The following is a 19,972-nucleotide window of genomic DNA, read 5'->3' as shown; positions in this document are numbered from 1 at the left end:
CTTGAGAACATTTCCAAAGACCATGCAAGGAGACCACATGAGGTCCTTCAATGACAAGTAGTTCAAGGAGTTTGAATGGATGGAGTACTCCATCAGCCAGGACTCATCCTATTGTTATCCTTGCTGTCACTTTTCACTCCCAAACACTGCTGAATGTAGCTTTACGTCAATGTCAGGTTACCGTAATTGGAGAAAAGCTATATGCAAAGATGCTGGTCTGAAACAACATGCTAGATCTAAAGACTATGTCAGTGCCATGTTTGCCTGGAAAGAGTTCAATAAACTCGTTGACTCCAATGTGTCTATGCTTGATTCTATGAACAAGAAAACCGTAAATACATAAGAACTGTAGGGGATGTCCTGTTACTGACAGCTTCACAAAATACAAAGAGGGGGCACAGGGAAATGGAGGGCACACAAAAGAGGGGACATTTTTTGGCTATTTTAGAAGAAATAGCCAAGCATAATCCTCTTGTTGAGCAACATATGACTAGTGGTAATGCAAAGTATACCAGTAGCAATATACAAAATGAGAGTTTGGATGTTTTGGCACAAATGGTGCGCAGCGACATTATCAAAGAAGTTAAGGAAAGTCGTGTCTTTAGTGTTATTGCAGATGAAAAAAATAAAGACCTAACAAAAAAGAACAGCTTTCCCTTGTTCTCAGATACTATTATGACGGAACTGTCCATGAAAGTTTCCTAGACTTTCAACATGCAGAGACTTTAGATGCAGCAGGCCTAACCAACATGATCATTTCTAGCTTGGAACGTTATGGTCTAGAGTACAGAAGTAATTTGGTAGGTCAGGGTTACGATGGCGCTTCAGTCATAAGTGGCAGGGAACTGAAGCTCTTAAGTGACACAAGGTGGGCTTGTAGGCAGTCTGCTTGCCGTAATTTGCTGGATAGACTGCCTGCAGTCATCAGGGTCCTGCAAGAGATAATGAAGGAGTGCAGTGGATACAGGGCCGTTGAAGCCCAGGGTTTGCTTGCCAAAAGTTATTTGACCTTTGTAGGAATTTTGGTAATGCTACGTAAACTACTTACGGACACAAAGTTTTTGTCAGACATCCTGCAGTCACAATCTCTTGATCTGGCAAGAGCAGCTGAACTTGAGACGATTTTCTAAGCAGAACTGTACAGTGATGAAAGGAATCCAGTCTCTGCACCCAAGAAGTTCTACATTCTTACAAAAGACAGATTTACTTGCCTTTGCTGATACTGACTTAGAAGACCTGGAGCATGAGCTTCATCAGGTCAAGAGGCTCTTGGAAAGGAAAGAGAAGAATGGAATGACAAAGCCATCAACACCACTGGAGTTTGTTGTTCTCCTGGAGCCTTACAGGGATGTTTTTCATGAACTATTTAGGCTTACTAAAATTGCATTAGTTACTCCAGTTAGTAGTGCCTCCTGTGAAAGAAGTTTCTCTGCACTTAAACTGATCAAAACACACACAAGGACAACTATGACAGAAAGCCGCTTGAGCAGCTTAGGAATACTAAGTATTGAGTCTAGGAGGGCTAAATTTCTTGATATGGAGAAATTTGTCACATAATTTGCCACTCAGCATGGAAACAGGAGACTCATGCTATTGTAAATCATGCAAATTGTGAAGCTGTAAATATTTACAAAGGTAAACAATAATATTCAGAAATGTGTCACTTTGAGACAGCCCTGTTCCCTATCTTATAGCAAAGATGCCATGACTTTAAAATGACCTGTATTCTATTTCTGTACATAAAAACCCTGCCTTTGGTAACATCAGTGGCTGCACCTCATAGTTGAGGCCCAACACCTCTCCAGATCCTTTGGACAGACAAGAAAATATAAAGGCCTTCTTGCTTTGATGCATTTGATGATGCATAATTTTCTGTTCTTCAAGCAGTGGATTCATTGTTTTTTTCCATTGTTGTTCTACTCCCATAGTTTGTTTTCCTTGGGATTTAACATGTGTTAATGTTTGTCATGTGTTTGGCCTTATAATGTAAACATATGATATAAATATAGAGGTGATATGCAAAAAAAAAAGAAAATGCTATTGCTATTCAGACAAACAGGACACTGAGTGACAGCTGCGTGAGCATGCACAATAATTTATAACATTAAGTGAAGAAGGGGAAAATCTGCCTGTTTAATGTAACCAAATAAATCCTTTATTGTGAATTAATTTGAGTGTCATGAGTTGCTTTTGAAAGTAGCAATTGTTGTACGTTCCATTTTGTACAAGTATGTTCCGACCAGAAATTTTCCAGATCATGTTTATTTTGTTAGATCTATTTAATTAAGTTAGGTCTATATTAAGTTATACAATGTGAGTACATGTAAAGAACCCTTCTCAAGAAATTGCTATAGGCTACGTCTACGAATAACGCAGTAATTGGGTGCCCCCCAAAATATAGCATTGACCCCCTATTGGCCCCCCTTAAAAGTAAATCCTAGATCGCCACTGTCATAGAGGGAACAAAACCACACAAATGAAATGTTTTCCATTCAAAATCCCTTTATTCAGTGTTTTAACTTAATAGGATTTGATAAAGAGGTATAAGCTACATCCATAAAAAAATCAATCAAAGAAATGCTTCTGCTCTGATCGTCATGGAAATAGTTTAGTTTTTTTCAATACAATCAGTAAAACTTCACTACTCAGCGTTTGTGCATGAGGACATGGGCAGCAAACCAATAAATACAGCTGTGTTGGTACTTCTCTATTATACTGTATTCAACTGGAAAAGTGCTTAAGTAGAGATATTATGTCTGACAGCTAATGCATCAATGCAAGTATGCAGAAAAAGTACTGTAGGCCACCATTCTACAGTAACTTACTAAGTTCACTCAAATAGGAGGTGATTTATCTGGTATCATTTAACAAGTTACAGAGGAGGTTATCTGTTTTTCATGCATTTCAGCAGTATGCATGCTAACCTGATGCTAACACGCTAACATCCTGTTATTTCTGATAGTTTTTCGTACTGTATTAAAGGATCACTTTTGTAGAAATTAATGAACACAAAGCTCTTGTTTGATGTTCAGTCATAAAACAAAATCACAAATCATTTAACCTTTTTATTCATATCTGTGTTGGGCAGTAACGTCACCACAAAGTGCGTTGTTAGTTTTACTTATTTCAGTAGCTCCTTGGTAGCGTCCCTGTCTTCTGAATCAAATAGCTTTTCAGAAGCTTAGTTGTTTTATTGATCAAGTAGTGTGGCATCGTCCAGTCAAGCTACATTTTCCCCACAACAAAGTTGAAGCACAGCGGAGCGCTCTTTCACAGACCGAAATCTAAATTTTAAGGATTAGTAGAAGACACTAGCTGAATGCAGTGTGTGTATTCGTAGCTGACAATCTACTTCTTCTGTATGACCACAATCATCATCTCAACATCACAGCATGTCTGCCAGCTAAGTGCAGACAGTCATGAGTTCATCTTCTAGTGAACATACATGCAGGTGAGTCCCGAACATAACCAAACCTTCATAAAGTGAACCATCTCAGTGCAGCGTGCAAACACCAGATTGTCGACAGCTACAGAGCATAAAGGAGGGCAGAGGTGCACAATGCAAAAGGAAACATTGGAGAGGTCAGGGGAGAAAGGGACAAGATGAACCGAAGAGGCAAGTAGGACGGGTTCTTTGTTTACTCACAAAGCATTGTATCAGCTGTCACAGAAACATTTCAGCATAATTAATGACAAGTATGTTAAACCAAAGTTATTTTTGATCAACTCAAATAGAAGTAGAACTCCAATAACTTATTACTACAACATATTTTCCACCTGGGATTAATAAAGTTTCTAATTCTAATTCTGAATTTGAATGAATGCTATCTCAGGGAATGAAGTTAATTCTCAGTAGCAGGCCAAGGTAATTTTAACCAAAATGTAATCAATAATATTAATGATAATAAACGTGTAAAAAATTACAATAGCCAAAATTACAATAGCCAAAATGTAGCAAGCTACTTTTGCCATGTTGTTGTAGCTAAGCTTGCTACATTTCTCCCAGTGGTAGCTTTGGTGTAGTGAAGCCTAATTTTGAGTCAAGTAGCTTAGCTAACTACATTTAACAAGTAGCTTGCTCAACGCTGGAAATTTAAATAGAGTCGTTTGAAATTCTGTTTTTGGGGAAAGGACTTGGTCTTTCTAAACAGACTCTTAACAGTCTAAAGAGGGGAAATCAGTAGCCTATATAAATATTGTAATTTTGTTTAATTAATACTTTATCCATGAAGACATTTTAACCATGAATAAAATGTAAAATTCACAAGCCAGCGGTGTTCATCGAGGATTTCAGATTCATTTAGACCTGTCATAATTCAAATGTTTCCCTGTTGTCCTGCTCTGAACTGATGATAGAAAGAAGATTAAAGAGCTTGGATCTAAAGCACAGCATCAATGCATTTTAAACATAGACCGCTGTTGAAATGGCTGAAAATCATTTGATAGTTCCTGAAACAAACAAATAAATGAAAGAAAGACAGAAAGACAGACGGACAGAAAGGTTGATGAAAACAAAAGAAAACAGAGAAGCTGCCTCTCCATGTGAGCTTCACTGTGAATGACTCGATGTCACGCTGAGTGAAATAAAGAGAGTGCTAAGAGACAGAATGACGTCATTACTCAGACAGCGGCCATATTGCCTTTCTCACAACTCAGCCTGCGTTTCTGTTTGTTTGTCTCAGGACAGGTCTGTATAAAGTCAAATCAATCTATGCTATCTCAGAGTCGTGGAAGGATTCGACTTTGAACAAATTATCAGCATTTCAAGACCACAACATGGTGAGAAAAGCACACGGTTAATTCACTTTATTTACAAGGAAAAACTAGGTTTTTTTCTATTTGGAGGGATGTGTAGAATTCTTTCCCCTCACTGAAGATACAATACCGAAGTCATTCAGTCCAAAATACACAACTGGAAAGATTTGTCAGTGGGAAGCCAGTGAGGGATTATGTTTTTGTTAATGGACATGTCCAGTTTGCTGGGTGTTTGCTGTGTTGGAATGGGAAGATAATTGTGAACCTAGAGGTGTTAAACCCTGCTTTACTCTGAGGCACCCTCAAGAGTAGACTTAGCAGAGAGTAACACGGTCTACAATATTCATATGGCAGCCATCTTCATCGCTCAGCTTGAGGAAGCCCCAATATAATCAAAAAGGGTTGACATATTTGTTGTTTTTGACTTGGAATAGCCCATGGCCTAGGGTTTAATTATCTTTGTCATTTTTGGTGGATGATAAAGTTGAGTAAAAACGGTCCAGAATCCCAGAATATCAAGAATATGGCTTTCAACCTGGAACAATTTGGGTGTGGCTTAAGAGAAAAATGTCCGCTTCGTGAAACCTTTAAATAAGAGCACCATCTATTCACATATTGGCCATCTTTCAGTGACATCATGTTGAAGAAGTTTGAGCAGTGAAGTCTTAATGAAAATGGCTAATGAACGAGAAACCTTACTTGTGTACTATCACTCATTAAAACATGTCAAAAAAGGGGCAAATGAATTTGCCAAAATCCCAAAGGGACAAAAAAAGCACAGCAACGTGAGTGAGGCATTTATCCAAGATGTTTAAGTAAGAACCCCTGGGAGACCCACTGGGTTTTGGGCTAGCTAACGTGAAGTAGAAAGTAACAGTAAGATCAATGTAAGCGCTCTAAAGTAGTCAGCTGATTAAATAAGCAATGTGCCAACAATGAAAATAACCTACCGTTATTGTTTAATTAATGCCAACATCGATTATACAGCTACATGAAAACAACAGAGCTACTTGAAGAAAAAGTTAATCGAACATTATAATCATTAATTCCAGGTTTAACTCAGGGTTAAAAATGTCTTCAAGATTAGCAATAACATCTAGAATGAATAAACCTATCTTATTTCTTTTCCGTGATTCTCAGACATAAATGTTAGCTAGGAAGTGGCTGAAAGCTAACGTTAGCTGTGTTCTCATGGTAGCTATTTCGCTCCAGGTGTTAAGTCGCCATTGTCTTTAAAGGTGACAATCAATCAGAGGGTGAAATGAAAAAAACTGGTCAGATTCTCAACTTTAATTTGATGTACAACCTTGAACAAAGCAGTCCAGCATGATGACAACATTTGAGCTTTGTATTCTGGCCGCTGTGTGAATATGGTCTATTGGATAGATTTTTGGGAGGACCGAAGAAGGAAGTTGGAAACTTACCATGTTTACTTCTGAGATGGAGTCGATGCTTGCTATGTTGATGCTCATTCCCACGATGACTGGAGCACCTGAGGGAAGAAGAGAAAAAACAATGACTTTCTGATTTCTTACATTAGTTCTAACCACATATTTAAGTTTTTTGGTTTTCAAATTCTGACCTCGTTCTATTTGATAGTTTAGTTTGCATTACCAATTACACTGGATTTTTTTTTTTTTTCATTTTGCACCCATGCATCAGATTGTATTAATGCTGTTTTAAAGACCAACATTAGATAAAAGATTTTCATTATGCACTGTCTGCACATTTTTAAATACAATGCGAGGGATACAGCTAAGCGACAAATACACAGGCTGTGTTCAGAGAGAGTGCATGTGTGAAACAGAATGTAAAGATCCGTTCCTCTCAGAAGCTCATACAACATTGCTGAGAAAATGCAATCATCCATACTAATTTGCAGGAGAGGCGGTCATGTAAAGGAACAGGAAGAGCAAACTGTGCCTCATTTACATGATTACAGTACATGCTGCAGACATGTAAACAGCTCTGCACATCCACTCCCTTACATGTACAGTCAACACTTAGAGCATTTCAGTGCTCACACAACTTTAGGTTCACAAGGATAATGCATTCACAGCCTCACAGCACCCACAGCCACTGTAACCAACATCACAGGGTAGTGAGTGACTACAGTATGTTGTGAACCACTGATACGCTTCTGTACATCATTATCTTAAGTTAAGAAATTTTTTTGAAGTATTCAGAAGGAAAATGCAGAATAAATGTGTGTGCTTGCTCTACATTTGAAATAATCACCATGATTAAGTACCTTCTGACTAGTTTGTGCCTCACACAATCGTAGGTTATATCTAGTTCAAGTCTATGCACATTTGCTGTTATTTCTGTTTTGAATGCAAATTGTCTTAATACTTTTGTATAGCTGTATTTGGATTTTATATTTACTATTTTTTTTTACTTTTGCAGTTTGCACTGTGGTTCAGAGAGAAACTATTTTTTTGTATGTCCAGTAAATATGGTAAAATTGGCAAGAAAGATTTTGACTTTTACCATGTACAGTGAGTTATACCCTAAGCTAAATGGACTTCAGCTTGTATAGCATTTTCCTAGTCTTCTGACTACTCAAAGTGATTTTACACCACATGTCACACCTTCCCATTCACACACTGATGGCAGATATCAGAAGTAACTAATTCCATTCATACAACGACGACGATGCAGTGGAAGTAATTTGGGGTTAAGTGTCTTGCCCAAGGACACATCAGACATGTTGCTGCAGGAGCTGGTGATTGACCCCTTGACCTCCCAATTGAGAGATGATGACTCTACCAATTGAGCCACAGTTGCCCCAAGCTACCTCCTCTACGTTCATGAAACTGCCCTATATCTACATATTGTTGTTGTTAGCTCTTTTCAGATTAAGTTAATTTGTATTTGACTAAACTTAGTTATGTGAGATCTATTTAACCATTTTCAAAGTGAAATCAAAGTTACTTGTTTTCTTCTTTTCATTCGTCTTTTGACTTTTCGACTAAGCAGAAAAACAAAGAAAACTGGCAACGAACACTTGACAAGCCGTTACTCCAGGCAGTGGGTTATGAATCGAGTGAACAGATCGCTCTTAGCGTTTCAGCTTAAATAATTCTGCGTGTCTTTCTTTACATTTCTATTTCAACGTTATCAACCCCACTTAAACACCGCCTACACATCTTCAGACCGCCTCACAGTGCACCAGTGAGAGTGATCGAGCTACAAAGTATGAAAAATAACTGCTGACACGGACACAGCAGAAACGCTTCAGTGATTGTTTCATGTGGCAGTGCTGAATCAGTATTCAGATGATGTTCTGTGGTATTATAGTGGAAATAGCATTAGCATATGGATCATAAACAACACAGAGAACAGCTGTACAACAGTGTATGGTCACGTGAAAGAGGTACAAAACCTGGAACTTTATGCTTAATTTATTATACCCCTTACTTTATCTCTACCGTTGTGTTTGTCTACATCCTTTTTATTTACTCAATGCACAAATGCAAACAAAACCATTGCCGCTTATATAAAGACGTGTACTAAAACGTGTTCTTACGTTCCTTCCAAGAAATTATTTTGCTTTTCTTGTTTGGGGAAACATGCTTGCACATCCGTTTGAATCACTTTTTTTTTCCTGTCTCTTATTGTTAACCTTCCAAGGTATCATTTTTATCCCAATCTTATCTGAACAATGACGCAGCTAGAAGAAAACATTAGTAAGCTCATCAGTGAAGTCAATGAACCTTTAAAGCATTATTCTGAAGTTTTAGTAGCAGTAGGAATCTTTTGTTTTTCTTGGTAATAATGCGATATATTTTGCACTTTGTGCTATGTGACAACAACAGGCAAAGGTACAGACAGTGAAAGGACACCGTGACTCATATAGGACGGGGTGATTCATTTCTACACTCAGCTGATGGATGCACTGCACGTGTTCACTGAAGTTTTTTTTTTTAAATAATCTTGTGTGCATATATATTCTCCTTTTGACCACATCTACAATTCTCCCTTTCTTTTGAAATCGCTTGAAATAAATCGCTTTGAAAATGCAAAAAAAGAATGGAAACAGATCATGACAGCTTCTGCAGACAGCAGGACTCAGGGAAATGTTTATGGGTTGCAGACTTGCACAGTTCAGAGCCCGTAAAGCTTTTTGACAAGATATTAAAATTGCTAATATAACCCTTATCTGTCCAAAATACCTTCACAGACCTGAAATAAAAACTCTGGGTGCATGAAAAGGCCATATGACTATTCTTCTTTTTATTGGATGTAGCTAAAAATAAAGCTGTCAGTCTGCACTTTACCCTCACAGCACAGACAAAAGCTCACAAATTGTGCCTCTAGCCTCAGTTATTTGCAGCCTGACGCCTATTGTGCTTAAAAAACGTTTGTTTTTTTCCCGAGGGTAAACTGTTTTAAACGGAAATATGTTTTAAAGTATTTAATTCTTTGACTGATAAGTGCATTCAAATGCTCACATTGATGCTATAAACTTTGTCTTTGAAGGTGCTATATATAAAAAAGTGAAGTTGTCTTCACACATGTTTAAAACCTATTGCTGTATACTCACATGTACTGCAGAAAAATATCAGATTTGTCAGAAATGGGTGAGACTTCACCCAATGCAGTATCCACTTACTTTATGCAGGAGAACATGTTGGTGTATGCCAATATTCTGAAAACCAAGACGTACTAGACCTGCATGAAAGTCTGATGCGATCAGAGTACCTCATGCAATTCAGGGCCAAAGTCGCACTGACTCACAGCGACCGAGAGGCCGAGACCTTCTAGGAACAAGGTGGTTTGGCACGTGTTTGTTTGCACGCTCATGCAGACTCAGACGCCCTCCTGCAGGGCTCACTGCCAGGATCTGATTCAACTCCAGACCACAAGGTCTGTGGAGTCTATGTCTTCACCAGAACTATCCCCAATAAATTATTTTGTGCCTCATTCATGAGCGATGTCTTTTTCCTCCAGCACTGTTCCCTCACAACCTAAGAGGAAAAATGGATGAATGAACTACACTGACGTTACCCGCAAAAGAAAAGCAACCATTCTGGACAATAAACAGTTATTGTGCTGCAGATTGCATTTATGATCAAATTCAATTTTATTGGAACAGATGCATGTGCTTTACACCACCTGCGTGTTAAGTATAACATTGCAAAATGCTTGGAAAAACCCTGAAACTGCTGTTTAGAGGGCAATGTAAGGGCTGGTGGTAAATTCTGGACAAGTCAAGTATATTCTTCAGCAGCCTCCCTACATATATCTGAGTCTTAGCATTTCAAAAATCCCTTTTACTTCCTTAAAAAACTACCACCTCTGAGGTAGAAACCTGCACACTAGAAAAGGTGAGTTTTTAAATGAGAATTGGATGGTGCAGTATAAGGCCAGTATGATTGGTTCTTTGAGATATTCCGGTAAACTTAATGAACCTTGCTCATGTGTAAGTGTTACAACAGAACATATTCCCTTGATAAGGGGGTGATAGGGCTAAGGCAGGTGTTTCTCCAACATATTGTTCAAAAGGTATTTTACTAAGTTAGACCACATTGGAACAAAAGATTAAACAGAATAGTTCATTACCGTTTGCACAGGTACAGTACAGTGCAATTGTGTAAGATGACTTACAAGGGTATGAGATTTGACGCAACACGAGGTGACTACGATGAATTAGCAGTTCACCGCCCTGACCACTCGACCACATCGGCCAACCTTTTGATGGAAAAATACGTTCAAGTTCCCAGAAAGTCGAGTATAATACGTTTAATGCAATGAGTAAACTGATCTTAGTTTCAGGGGTTACATGATATGGCTGAAACGGCTCATCTATCCTCTCTCTTACATTCTGTAATCCTGTTTCCCTCCCCCTGCATTCCCCCCACTTCACTAAATGCCCTGCAGCTTTGTTTCAGGGCGATATAAGAATGATTCAGTTCAGTTCAGTTTAGTGGTATATTTTGAAAGGGTCCATGCACAACACAACTATTGGGCCAGAGTTAGCTATAAAGCTAATTTTACATCTGTGGTCTCCGAGCAGGAAGATCTACAAAAACAAACATCACAATACAAGCAATTAAAATCAATAAACAACAATAAAGAAACACTTTACAAACACTATATCACGACTAAACTCACCAACGCACTGCATATCAACGTATATCCTCTAAATGCTGATTTAGTTGAGATTAAAACTGCACAGATAATGTGGCTCAAGCTCAAAATAACTCACTTCCTAGCTGTGCTCAGAGGTTGTAAAAGTATTATCATGATCGGGCGTGTATTTGAGGGCTCTGCTTTGCATGAGACTTAGTACTATCCTGTTCTCTCCTGTTCTTACTATCAGGAGGTATTAGGGTCAGGAGAAACTCCTTTGAAGCCTGCAGGGATACAGTCGTGTCTGCACTCGTCTCTGACATCACAGAGTTACTGTAAGAGACAGTCAGAGTTTCTGTGTTAAACTCTGTGTGTCTGTTCGAGCCTACCTCTGCTTGAATGCAAACTGGAGTGGAAACTGTTCACACAGTCAAAAATACAAACACAGCTATAAAAATATGATGGACTCAAACATAAATACTGAAATCCATACCTGCTGATAAGTAACCTGAATTTTTTCAAAAAAATGTGGCAGAGATGACTCCTCCTTCCTGTATGATTCTGGTTAATTATGACATTTCTCTTCAAATACTGATGGTGCTTAAATATTAACCAGCCAACCACTTGGCTGAAACGGCCCATCTATCCTCTCTCTTACATTCTGTAATCCTGTTTCCCTCCCCCTGCATTCCCCCCACTTCACTAAATGCCCTGCAGCTTTGTCATATCCTCTGACCCATCTCTTTCTCCAAAAAAAAAAAAGGAGGGCCATTTTCTATCACACTTTGTGAAGGCAACCAGTAACAGTTTTCCCAAGAGACGTCAAAGTACATTCGCTCGCTAGATGAAAACAGAAAGCACCAAATCTCTTTCTCACTCTCCCTCTCTCTCTCTCTCTCTGTGCATATTTTGACCCTGCTTTAGTCAAACAGGCGCACTCACTTTGTCACCACAGCTTTCTCAAAATAAAACCACAACCACTTGCACTTCACAAGTTCAGCGAAAAACACTGCTGAAAAAAGCCCAACCCTATTACATCTTTAAATAAGCATGTCTCCATTCCCTGTCAACCAGCATCTTGAATATTCTCCAGGAAATGCTTGATTTCTTTTCTTAGAATGTTTGGAAATGGTTTAAAAATAATTGATGAACTTAGTGCTAACTGCAGTCGTCTTTTTGTTCCGATTTTATACAAAGGGAAGAGTGAGTGAAACAGATTATGTTGTCCCCAAGCAAACCACATTGTCCCTGAACAGTTAAATATATCAGTGTGTAAACAGACTACATACTTTTTTTTACTAAGGTTGTTCAACAGTACAGTGGGGACAGCTTTTAACAGATTTGATTGGATTGAAATGTAGTACATGAAAACAGAACAGAGAATGAAGTGATAAGCACTGGTCTGAAATGGTCAACCTGTTTGGTTGACTGAACCAAAAGTGCGGCTTCCTGTAAAACTGGGCACAGCTACTGTGCAGCACTCAGAGGATGCAACAGACCCTAAGAATTGTACCAAAGCCCAGTGGGGTATTTGACCACTTGTAGCGTGGTCGATTACTGACTGTGTATTCTACAAACATGAAAAACCAGACTGAACAGAATGTTGGGATTAATAATCTGTAATTTCACCACTGCATCATTTTTAGAGGACAACAGTTTAACTAATGTATGTGTAATTGGTTTAAAAAACAACCATCACCATTGAAAAGAAATATCCCTTAATCACTGATCCAACTGCTTTATATGAATCAAGGCAGAATGTACAATACAACTATCCTGGTTCTTTCACTGTGACAGGAGAAGGGATTCTTTACTAAATAACAATGTGAGACTCAAGTAATGAAGTACACTTAAGGCCTATAGAGCTGAGCAGTCGATAAAACGGAGTGATTTATTATATGCAGGAACTGACCACCATGTTCACATGGTTGTTTCCTGCTGTGGGATATGAAAACATCTTTATGGCCTCATGCGTCTGACCGAAGCACAGCCATCCTAATATTCAGTATAACAGCACACCCTAACATGTGATATTCCTTTAATACAACAGCTCTATATGAACTGCATTTATTAGTAAACAGAAATTAAAAACTGCAGGTTATGGGGCGCTGGATAGCCTTGTGTTTATGTTGCACGCCCCATGTACAGAGGCTATAGTCCATGTTGCAGCAGCCATGGGTCTTTAACTGTCTCGGCCCTTTATTGCATGTCATCCCCGCTTTCTCCTCCCAGTGTTTCCTGTCTCTCTTCAGCTGGCCTATCCAACAAAGGCAATCTTGGCCCATACAATATCTTAAAATAAAATGCATCAGGTTATTTTGTTTCTTATCTGACCCACAACTCACTCTGCAACTTGACTGGAACTGGATGGTTGCCAAGGAACGCCAACATGTTCTGCAACCTTTCTACCGCAGAGATACTATTATGTAGTATTCGAATATATGTGTTTATTTCCATTCACTGTACAAAAAGTGAAATACAGCTGCTGATAGTTGCTTTGGTTATTCAGAACTCTTGAGATGTATTTATACACATACTGTAGTAAAAAGTCACCGTGCTGTTGAACTCTATATCAGCACTAATAGACTGCTTCTTATCCAATCACATTACTTGTTCGGGATCTATCTGTTGTATAATTAAAACAAAGTAAAAGAAAAACTGAACGAGACAATGCCATATTGTAAGGAGCAGGTGTTCACTCTCTTCAAATGGATGTAGTACTTTTGTATGGCATTAGTCAATGTTTTCCCATATAGTTTCTGTGGTTTCAGCACCTACATTAACAAACAGGATGGTTTTCTTCTTCTTTGGTTTATTTGCCAGGGACAGATGCAGTATACATGGAGAACTGAACAACAATTTTCCAACGCACTGCACCACAGCATTTATAGCTAATGCTAATTTCCAAAAACTGTCCATGAAAGGCCTTAAGTTTTCAATGCAGGCCAATTAACCGACACAGAGAAATAGCTAGATATTTTGGGACATATACTTTTTTGCATAATGTTACATTACAAAAGCTCTGTCCAAAATCCAGCAAGCAGCATCTTTAAAGCCCTATTGTAGTTTGTTTACTGTAAAAAACAAAATGATGCATTTTGTGTTTACTGTAAAAAACAAAATCTTCAAATAATTGCCCATCCCAATTTAAGGCCTAGTCCCCTATACCATCCTGGTTTTTCCATATATTTGGACATATAAAGGCAGGTGTAAAGGCTCCTATGCATGTAGTGTTTGTGGCACAAAAAACAAGGATTTAAAATGCTTCTATGTCTACACAATGAAGCAGATTTGCATGCTACTTTACAAAGTAAGATCAATGCAATTGCCATACTCATTATCATCAAATGTGATTTATTTATGTTCATTGGTATACTAAGTATGTACACTGTTTCCATACACAATATCATTTCTGGTGCTATTTCATAGTCTTTCCCATCTTTGCCATGCATGAGTTTTGTTTGAAAGAAATTCGAAGTTCATCCTGGCAGATAAATGTTTTTCAGTGATCGTAAAATCATCTTGTGGTTTCCAGTTTTTGTGTTCAGCTATAACTGCTTCATATTTACTGTATGGACATATTATTCTGCCCAAATAAACACATACAATCATTTTTATTTTTTCATCATTAAAGCATTATTTGTGAACAATGTCTCTGATTGTGCAGCAGCACTGCCGACTTACACGACTGGTATTACCTATTTAGATAGCCATATTGTGAACACACACTGTAAATGATGTGCTAATGTCTTTGACAGTGCCTTGAACCCAAAAGAGCCATCTAGCAGTGCTATAAGGGATTGATTAAACAACATTTTAAAAACAAATGGTACTATCATTGCTTATAAAATGGTATGCAGAAGTCATTATTCTTGAAATGGTTTCTGTAATCGTTGCCACTGCGCTCCATGGGCCCCTCTAAGGTAAAGATAAATGATCAAATAACAAGAAATCAAACAATAAAAATAAAGCTCACTATCTAAATTAGGTGCTCGACTTGGATCGGGGCTGCAGAATTTACTCAGAACTTTGTTACGAGGACAGCTGCTGTGTCGAACAGATTCCCTCGACGGCTCTGAAAACCAGCCAGTCATGCATCTCACTGTGCTTATCATGTGTTCACCCCTTGTTGACAGTTGCTTTTTTTATTTAGCTCAGCTGTCCCCTCCTTCGCTCATTATCTATGTATGCTTTCCTCTCAGCTCCAACAACGTGTCGCCACATTCAGCTTCCAGTCTGACAGACTTTTCTCGCCTCGGGCCAGACGAGCTTCACTGATTTAGTGGGCAGTGAGGCTGCCCTAGTTAATGTTTTCCTCGGTAACCGAGTTCACATCAAAACGGTATAAATTCAGTGTCAGGGAGTGGTCAGAAGACCAACAGATATATATTAAATTGTCAGCTGAGGGAAGTCCTAAAGTGTCTCTGTGGGAGAAAACTCTGGAGAAGATCTCTTATCTTAGTGCGTATCAGGTTTTTCTAATCGAACCCCCTACAGTGAATGAGCCCCAGATATCTAACATCTCCAAATCCCCACAGTACATCTGGCAATGTTGTGGAAATCTGACAAATGTAAAATAACATCCATGTCAAGACAATGCTATAGCCTGACTTAAAGAAATGCAACTGGGCTGGTTTAGCTCAGTTGGCTTAGCTCACCCACTCTCTCTCTCTCTCTCTCTCTCCTCTTACATTTCCTGTCACTCTGTAGTTCCAATAGGAGAGACAAAAATGGCCAAAGTAATTCTATTTTTTTTTAAGATTTATTTTTGGGCTTTTTATGCCTTCATTTGAGAGATAGGACAGTGGATAGAGTCAGAAATCAGGTAGACAGAATTGGGAACGACATGAAAGGAAAGGAGCCAAAGGTCGGACCCAGGACGCCCGCTTGGAGGTCGTAAATCTCCACACATGGGGTGCATGCACTAATCACAACGCCACTGTTGCGCCCCCGAAGTATTTCTTAAACGAAAAAAAAAAATGCTGTAATTTGGGCGCTGGTGGCACAGTGGTTAGAGCGTGCCCCTTGTATGGAGGCTGTAGTCTTCCAAGCCCAGGTTCAAATCCGGCCTGTGGCTCCTTTCCCGCATGTCATTCCCCACTCTCTCTCCCTGATTTCCAACTCTATCCACTGTCCTATCTCTCCATAAAAGGCACAAAAAGCCCAAAATAATTTAAAAAATGCTGTAATAAGTTGTTATAGGTTACAGTTATTTTGGCACTCAGCTGAATGGTTGCCTAAATTGCAAAAGGCATTCACTGCATCCATTCTAGTGAATTTACAGATACGCAAAGTATTGTTCAATTGTAAGATTTTTCTATGCAGTTTGGCATAGCTTTCCCCATGACGGAATAACAGGAAAGGCCTGGCTTTATTTTCATCCTCATTACATCTAACAATAAATATATATCGGCTGTTTATTGATTGCTGGCTTGATCAGATGTTAGAGAAGCAGGGTGGTTAGCAGACATGTTTTATTGTAAATAAACCTGTGTTGTACCTGATTGAGGAAGAGACTGATCTGCAAGAATTCAACGAGGAGAGCCAGATCTCCTTACCGATAGCATTAGCTTGTGTTTTGAATTGAGGACATTTAGAATTTTTTAAACCTCAATGACGGATTAAATTAGTATTTTTCTTGTACTATAAACATGAAGTCTGCCTTACATGCAGAGATTCTAAGTATTCACCCTTTCACAGAAAAATACATTTTGTACTTCACAAGTAAGAATCAATAAACATTAAGTAAAAAAAACGAATTTATTTCTTCATTAATTTTAGGTTTAATCAGTCAGATATATGAATGCAACCACAAGAGGGCAACATGATGATATCCCCTATCTACTCTATACCCACTGCTTATCAAGTCTATATGTTAATAAACATAGCAGAATGTACCAGAATGAAGAGAAAACAGGTGCTGGGATTATGGACAGGGTTCACTCTTTTGGCATATCTGAGTTGTTTCTGTACTTGTGCCAGGAAAAATGAAATTTCAGCAGACGAGGAGACATCTTTGCAGCTCACACTGCACGAGCACATGATGCAACCTGATTAAAGAGGCTGCATAAAGCTGGAGATATGCTTCTGTATGTCATACAAAGAAACCGGAATCACCGCTTTCATCCCAGAGCAGTGTTTACCACTGAAACCTTTTATAATGTTTACATTTTATGTAAATTCAGAAGGTTTAAATATTTAGCATGCCCAACATTTCAGTGTAGAGTGTAAACATTTCAAACTGGATACAATTTTGTTTAAGTCAAGGAATACGTCTTCATGTTTTTCACTAGGTTGTGTCAGCCGGAAAAAAAACAAAAACCTGTCAGCTCTGAAAACACTGACAGAAACAGAGAAGAAAACACCGCTCTGCCTCTTATATATACATAAAAAACTCATGGATAAAACTGGATAATCAACCCATTGCCTAGCAACAGAGGGCTCCATAGCAACTGTGCAGCATTTTCCCTAAAGTGCTGCAAGAGAAGCACGATGATTTATTCAGCCGAGTCTGTGTTTGCTTTTTGTCTTCAATGGCTTCTGCTCTCATCAAGCCCTCCACTCAAGAAATCAAAAAATGGAACAAAATGCTTCGTTGCCGCAATTTCTTCACCTGCGATTGATAACAATTGCCTCATCAATTATTTCATCTCAGCCGAGAAAAGCCTGTACAGCTGCAGAGATTGCAGAGCTATCACGGTCGAAGACATTTAGGATATCCTTCAGATTATTTAGGATGTATACATGTTACAGTTAAATAACTCCCCACAGTGTTGATGGAAGGTCAGTTGAATCCAACTGTGTTATAATACAAATTTTCACGTTACCTGATTTATCTTTAATAATTTTAATGAAGCTCTGTGTAAATGTGAACATTTTTCCTGTTATGTAAATTTATAACAAAACCCTTTTACCGCCACATTTTTTTACATTCTTGACACTTCTATCATTCACTCAGGGTGCATGAGCTACAAATGGGTTAAAAAAGTTAACATCTAAATGCTGATAAGACATCTGTAAATAAAGGTTTACAGAGAACTTATTAAATGATTATGATCATCAAAGACACAAAACAATATCCAGTAAAAAAAAAGACCATCATGCTTTTAGGTAAAGATGTACATTGGGAGGAATTCTGTCCTACAGTTGAATCCACTGGCTCACTAGCTTGTGAATGTATGTCTTCTTTGTGAATGAAGCTATTTAGGTCACCACTTGGAATCACTTCTGTGGTCGTCCATTCTGGTGGAATTCATTCATGCTGTACCCACAGGATCTCAAAAATTGGTGAAAAACTAGAATATTTCAATCCACAATTAAAAATGAATCAAAACAGCATTTTGTTAACAGTTACACGATTCAAAACTGTAGTTTCTAAATGCATTTTGAACCATATCATGTACAGTAACCCTTGAAACATAGCCATAGATGGAAATCAATCATTTTAATATAACATACAGATGCATATTGATTGACTCTACGATTTAATTTCTATGAGCTTCTTTAAGGCTTGCATATATCCCAGCATGCACCGGGTCCCAGAGTCAGCAGCATGTCACTCGGCTAACATGCATATAGACCGACAAACACATTCACACCTACGGGCAATTGAGGGTTTCCAGTTGACCTAACCTGCTGTGGACTGTGGGAGGAGAGTGGAGCAGCCGGAGGACACCTACTCGGACACAGACGCAGCATGTACACTGCACACTGAGGGAGAGCCGTGTTGAACAGATTGACAGACTTAAACCCAGGACCTCCATGCTGCGAGGCGACAGTGCTAACACTGAGCCACCATGCTGCTTCAAAAAATATTCAAAAACCTTTAATAAATATTCAGACACATTTAGAAGTTGCGTAATTATTAAACAACATTGCCAACAGCTACTATTTGTATGAAGAAAGATATAAGATACATTTTCAAAGCACAATGTTCTCTGAGTTTCAGATCTATACTTTCTGCTTTTTTGGCTGGTTCAAATGGAAGACTTTGTGTTGGAGCCAGGTTAGGACATTTTGTGCTTTTGACTTGATTAGCATACAACTTAATGTTTATTTGTAGGAGTTGAACAAATGATAAGAGGAAGATCACAAAATCAGGTCACTGTATGACCAACGCTACATGGCAGATTTTCATTGATTTTTTCACATGCAAGACACAATTTGTCCTTACATACATTTGCGTCATGCATGAAAGTACAGCGTTTCATCATCTTCGGTTTACGTATGAACAATGAGTCTGATGAGATTACAAAAAAGCGATGACAAGTTTGAGATGGAAGGAACACAAGAAGAACGACTGGTTGATGAGTTTGCAAGTCGCAATATAAATAAAACTACGGTGAATAAATACATCCCAGTCAGGAAATACAGTGAAAATAAAGCTGTGAACAATTGTACTCAAAACATGGAAGAATACCTAGAGCACAGAAAAGTGCACAGACCATTCATTCAAGTTATTTCCAAGTCAGAAGAATCTAGGACAAGATCCATCTATTCTGAGTTAGCTGACCCAAACATGTCCTGCATCACATAAAGACACACAATGAACAGTGTTGTGAAACCTGTTTGAAATACATTATTGTTGCTTTTTCCATTTCACTTTTCTTTATATGTGCTTGTAAGAGATTCATTGTGAGAATGAGGTATTAGACCTCCCCTCCATTATTCTTCAAGGTGTGCTTCTCGGTTCAATCGGCTGCTCTAGTGTCCTCAGAAGACATTTGAGAAGTTCAGAGATTTGGCATATCACAAACATATGCAGATTGCCGTGCAGGTACATTCAAACTGAAAGTTAGAAATACGAAATCAATTTACAGGATGCAATGGACTGCAGTGACACTCCCTGTTTATTAAAAAACATCAGCAGTAAAAATGTAAATGATGGAAATTGTATGCTGTATATTTAAGGACAAGTGTAATTACTATATGTCAGTGTGGTTTAAGCACAGCCATAGCACAGTTCACTTTCAGTGTAACAGGTAACCTACAGACCTGATTCTGCAATTCTTATGCAGTTTTTTTAGGCAAAATCAAGTAAGTCCTTCAGTTTCCATACACATGAATTGCTTTATGTTGAGAAATCCATCAAGTCAAGATTTTTACATCAGAAAACAGTAAACATAAGTGGCTTGCCATGAAT

The 19,972-nt window shown here is 38.4% G+C and overlaps 1 protein-coding gene across 2 annotated transcripts in view; it reads right to left on the bottom strand.

Annotated features, from left to right (window-relative positions):
* The window catches only part of gabrb4 (gamma-aminobutyric acid type A receptor subunit beta4), a 75,371-nt gene that overhangs the window by 30,099 nt on the left and 25,300 nt on the right, over positions 1-19,972 (bottom strand). Inside the window, exons 1-2 of one of the 2 annotated variants that reach the window (XM_065963038.1) lie at positions 10,873-11,206; positions 6,180-6,247 (exon numbers count right to left, since the gene is read on the bottom strand). In XM_065963038.1, the coding sequence (XP_065819110.1) occupies positions 6,180-6,247; positions 10,873-10,885 (81 nt within the window). In that variant the 5' untranslated portion in view covers positions 10,886-11,206. Of the gene's footprint in view, positions 1-6,179; positions 6,248-10,872; positions 11,207-19,972 lie in introns of those variants that run through there. The other variant, XM_020643332.3, reaches the window with a different exon arrangement.

The sequence above is a fragment of the Labrus bergylta genome, chromosome 14, assembly GCF_963930695.1.
Source record: "Labrus bergylta chromosome 14, fLabBer1.1, whole genome shotgun sequence".
NCBI lineage: Eukaryota > Metazoa > Chordata > Actinopteri > Labriformes > Labridae > Labrus > Labrus bergylta.
The sequence above is the reverse complement of the archived record's forward strand: the minus strand, read 5'-3'. Positions and strand labels throughout refer to the sequence as shown.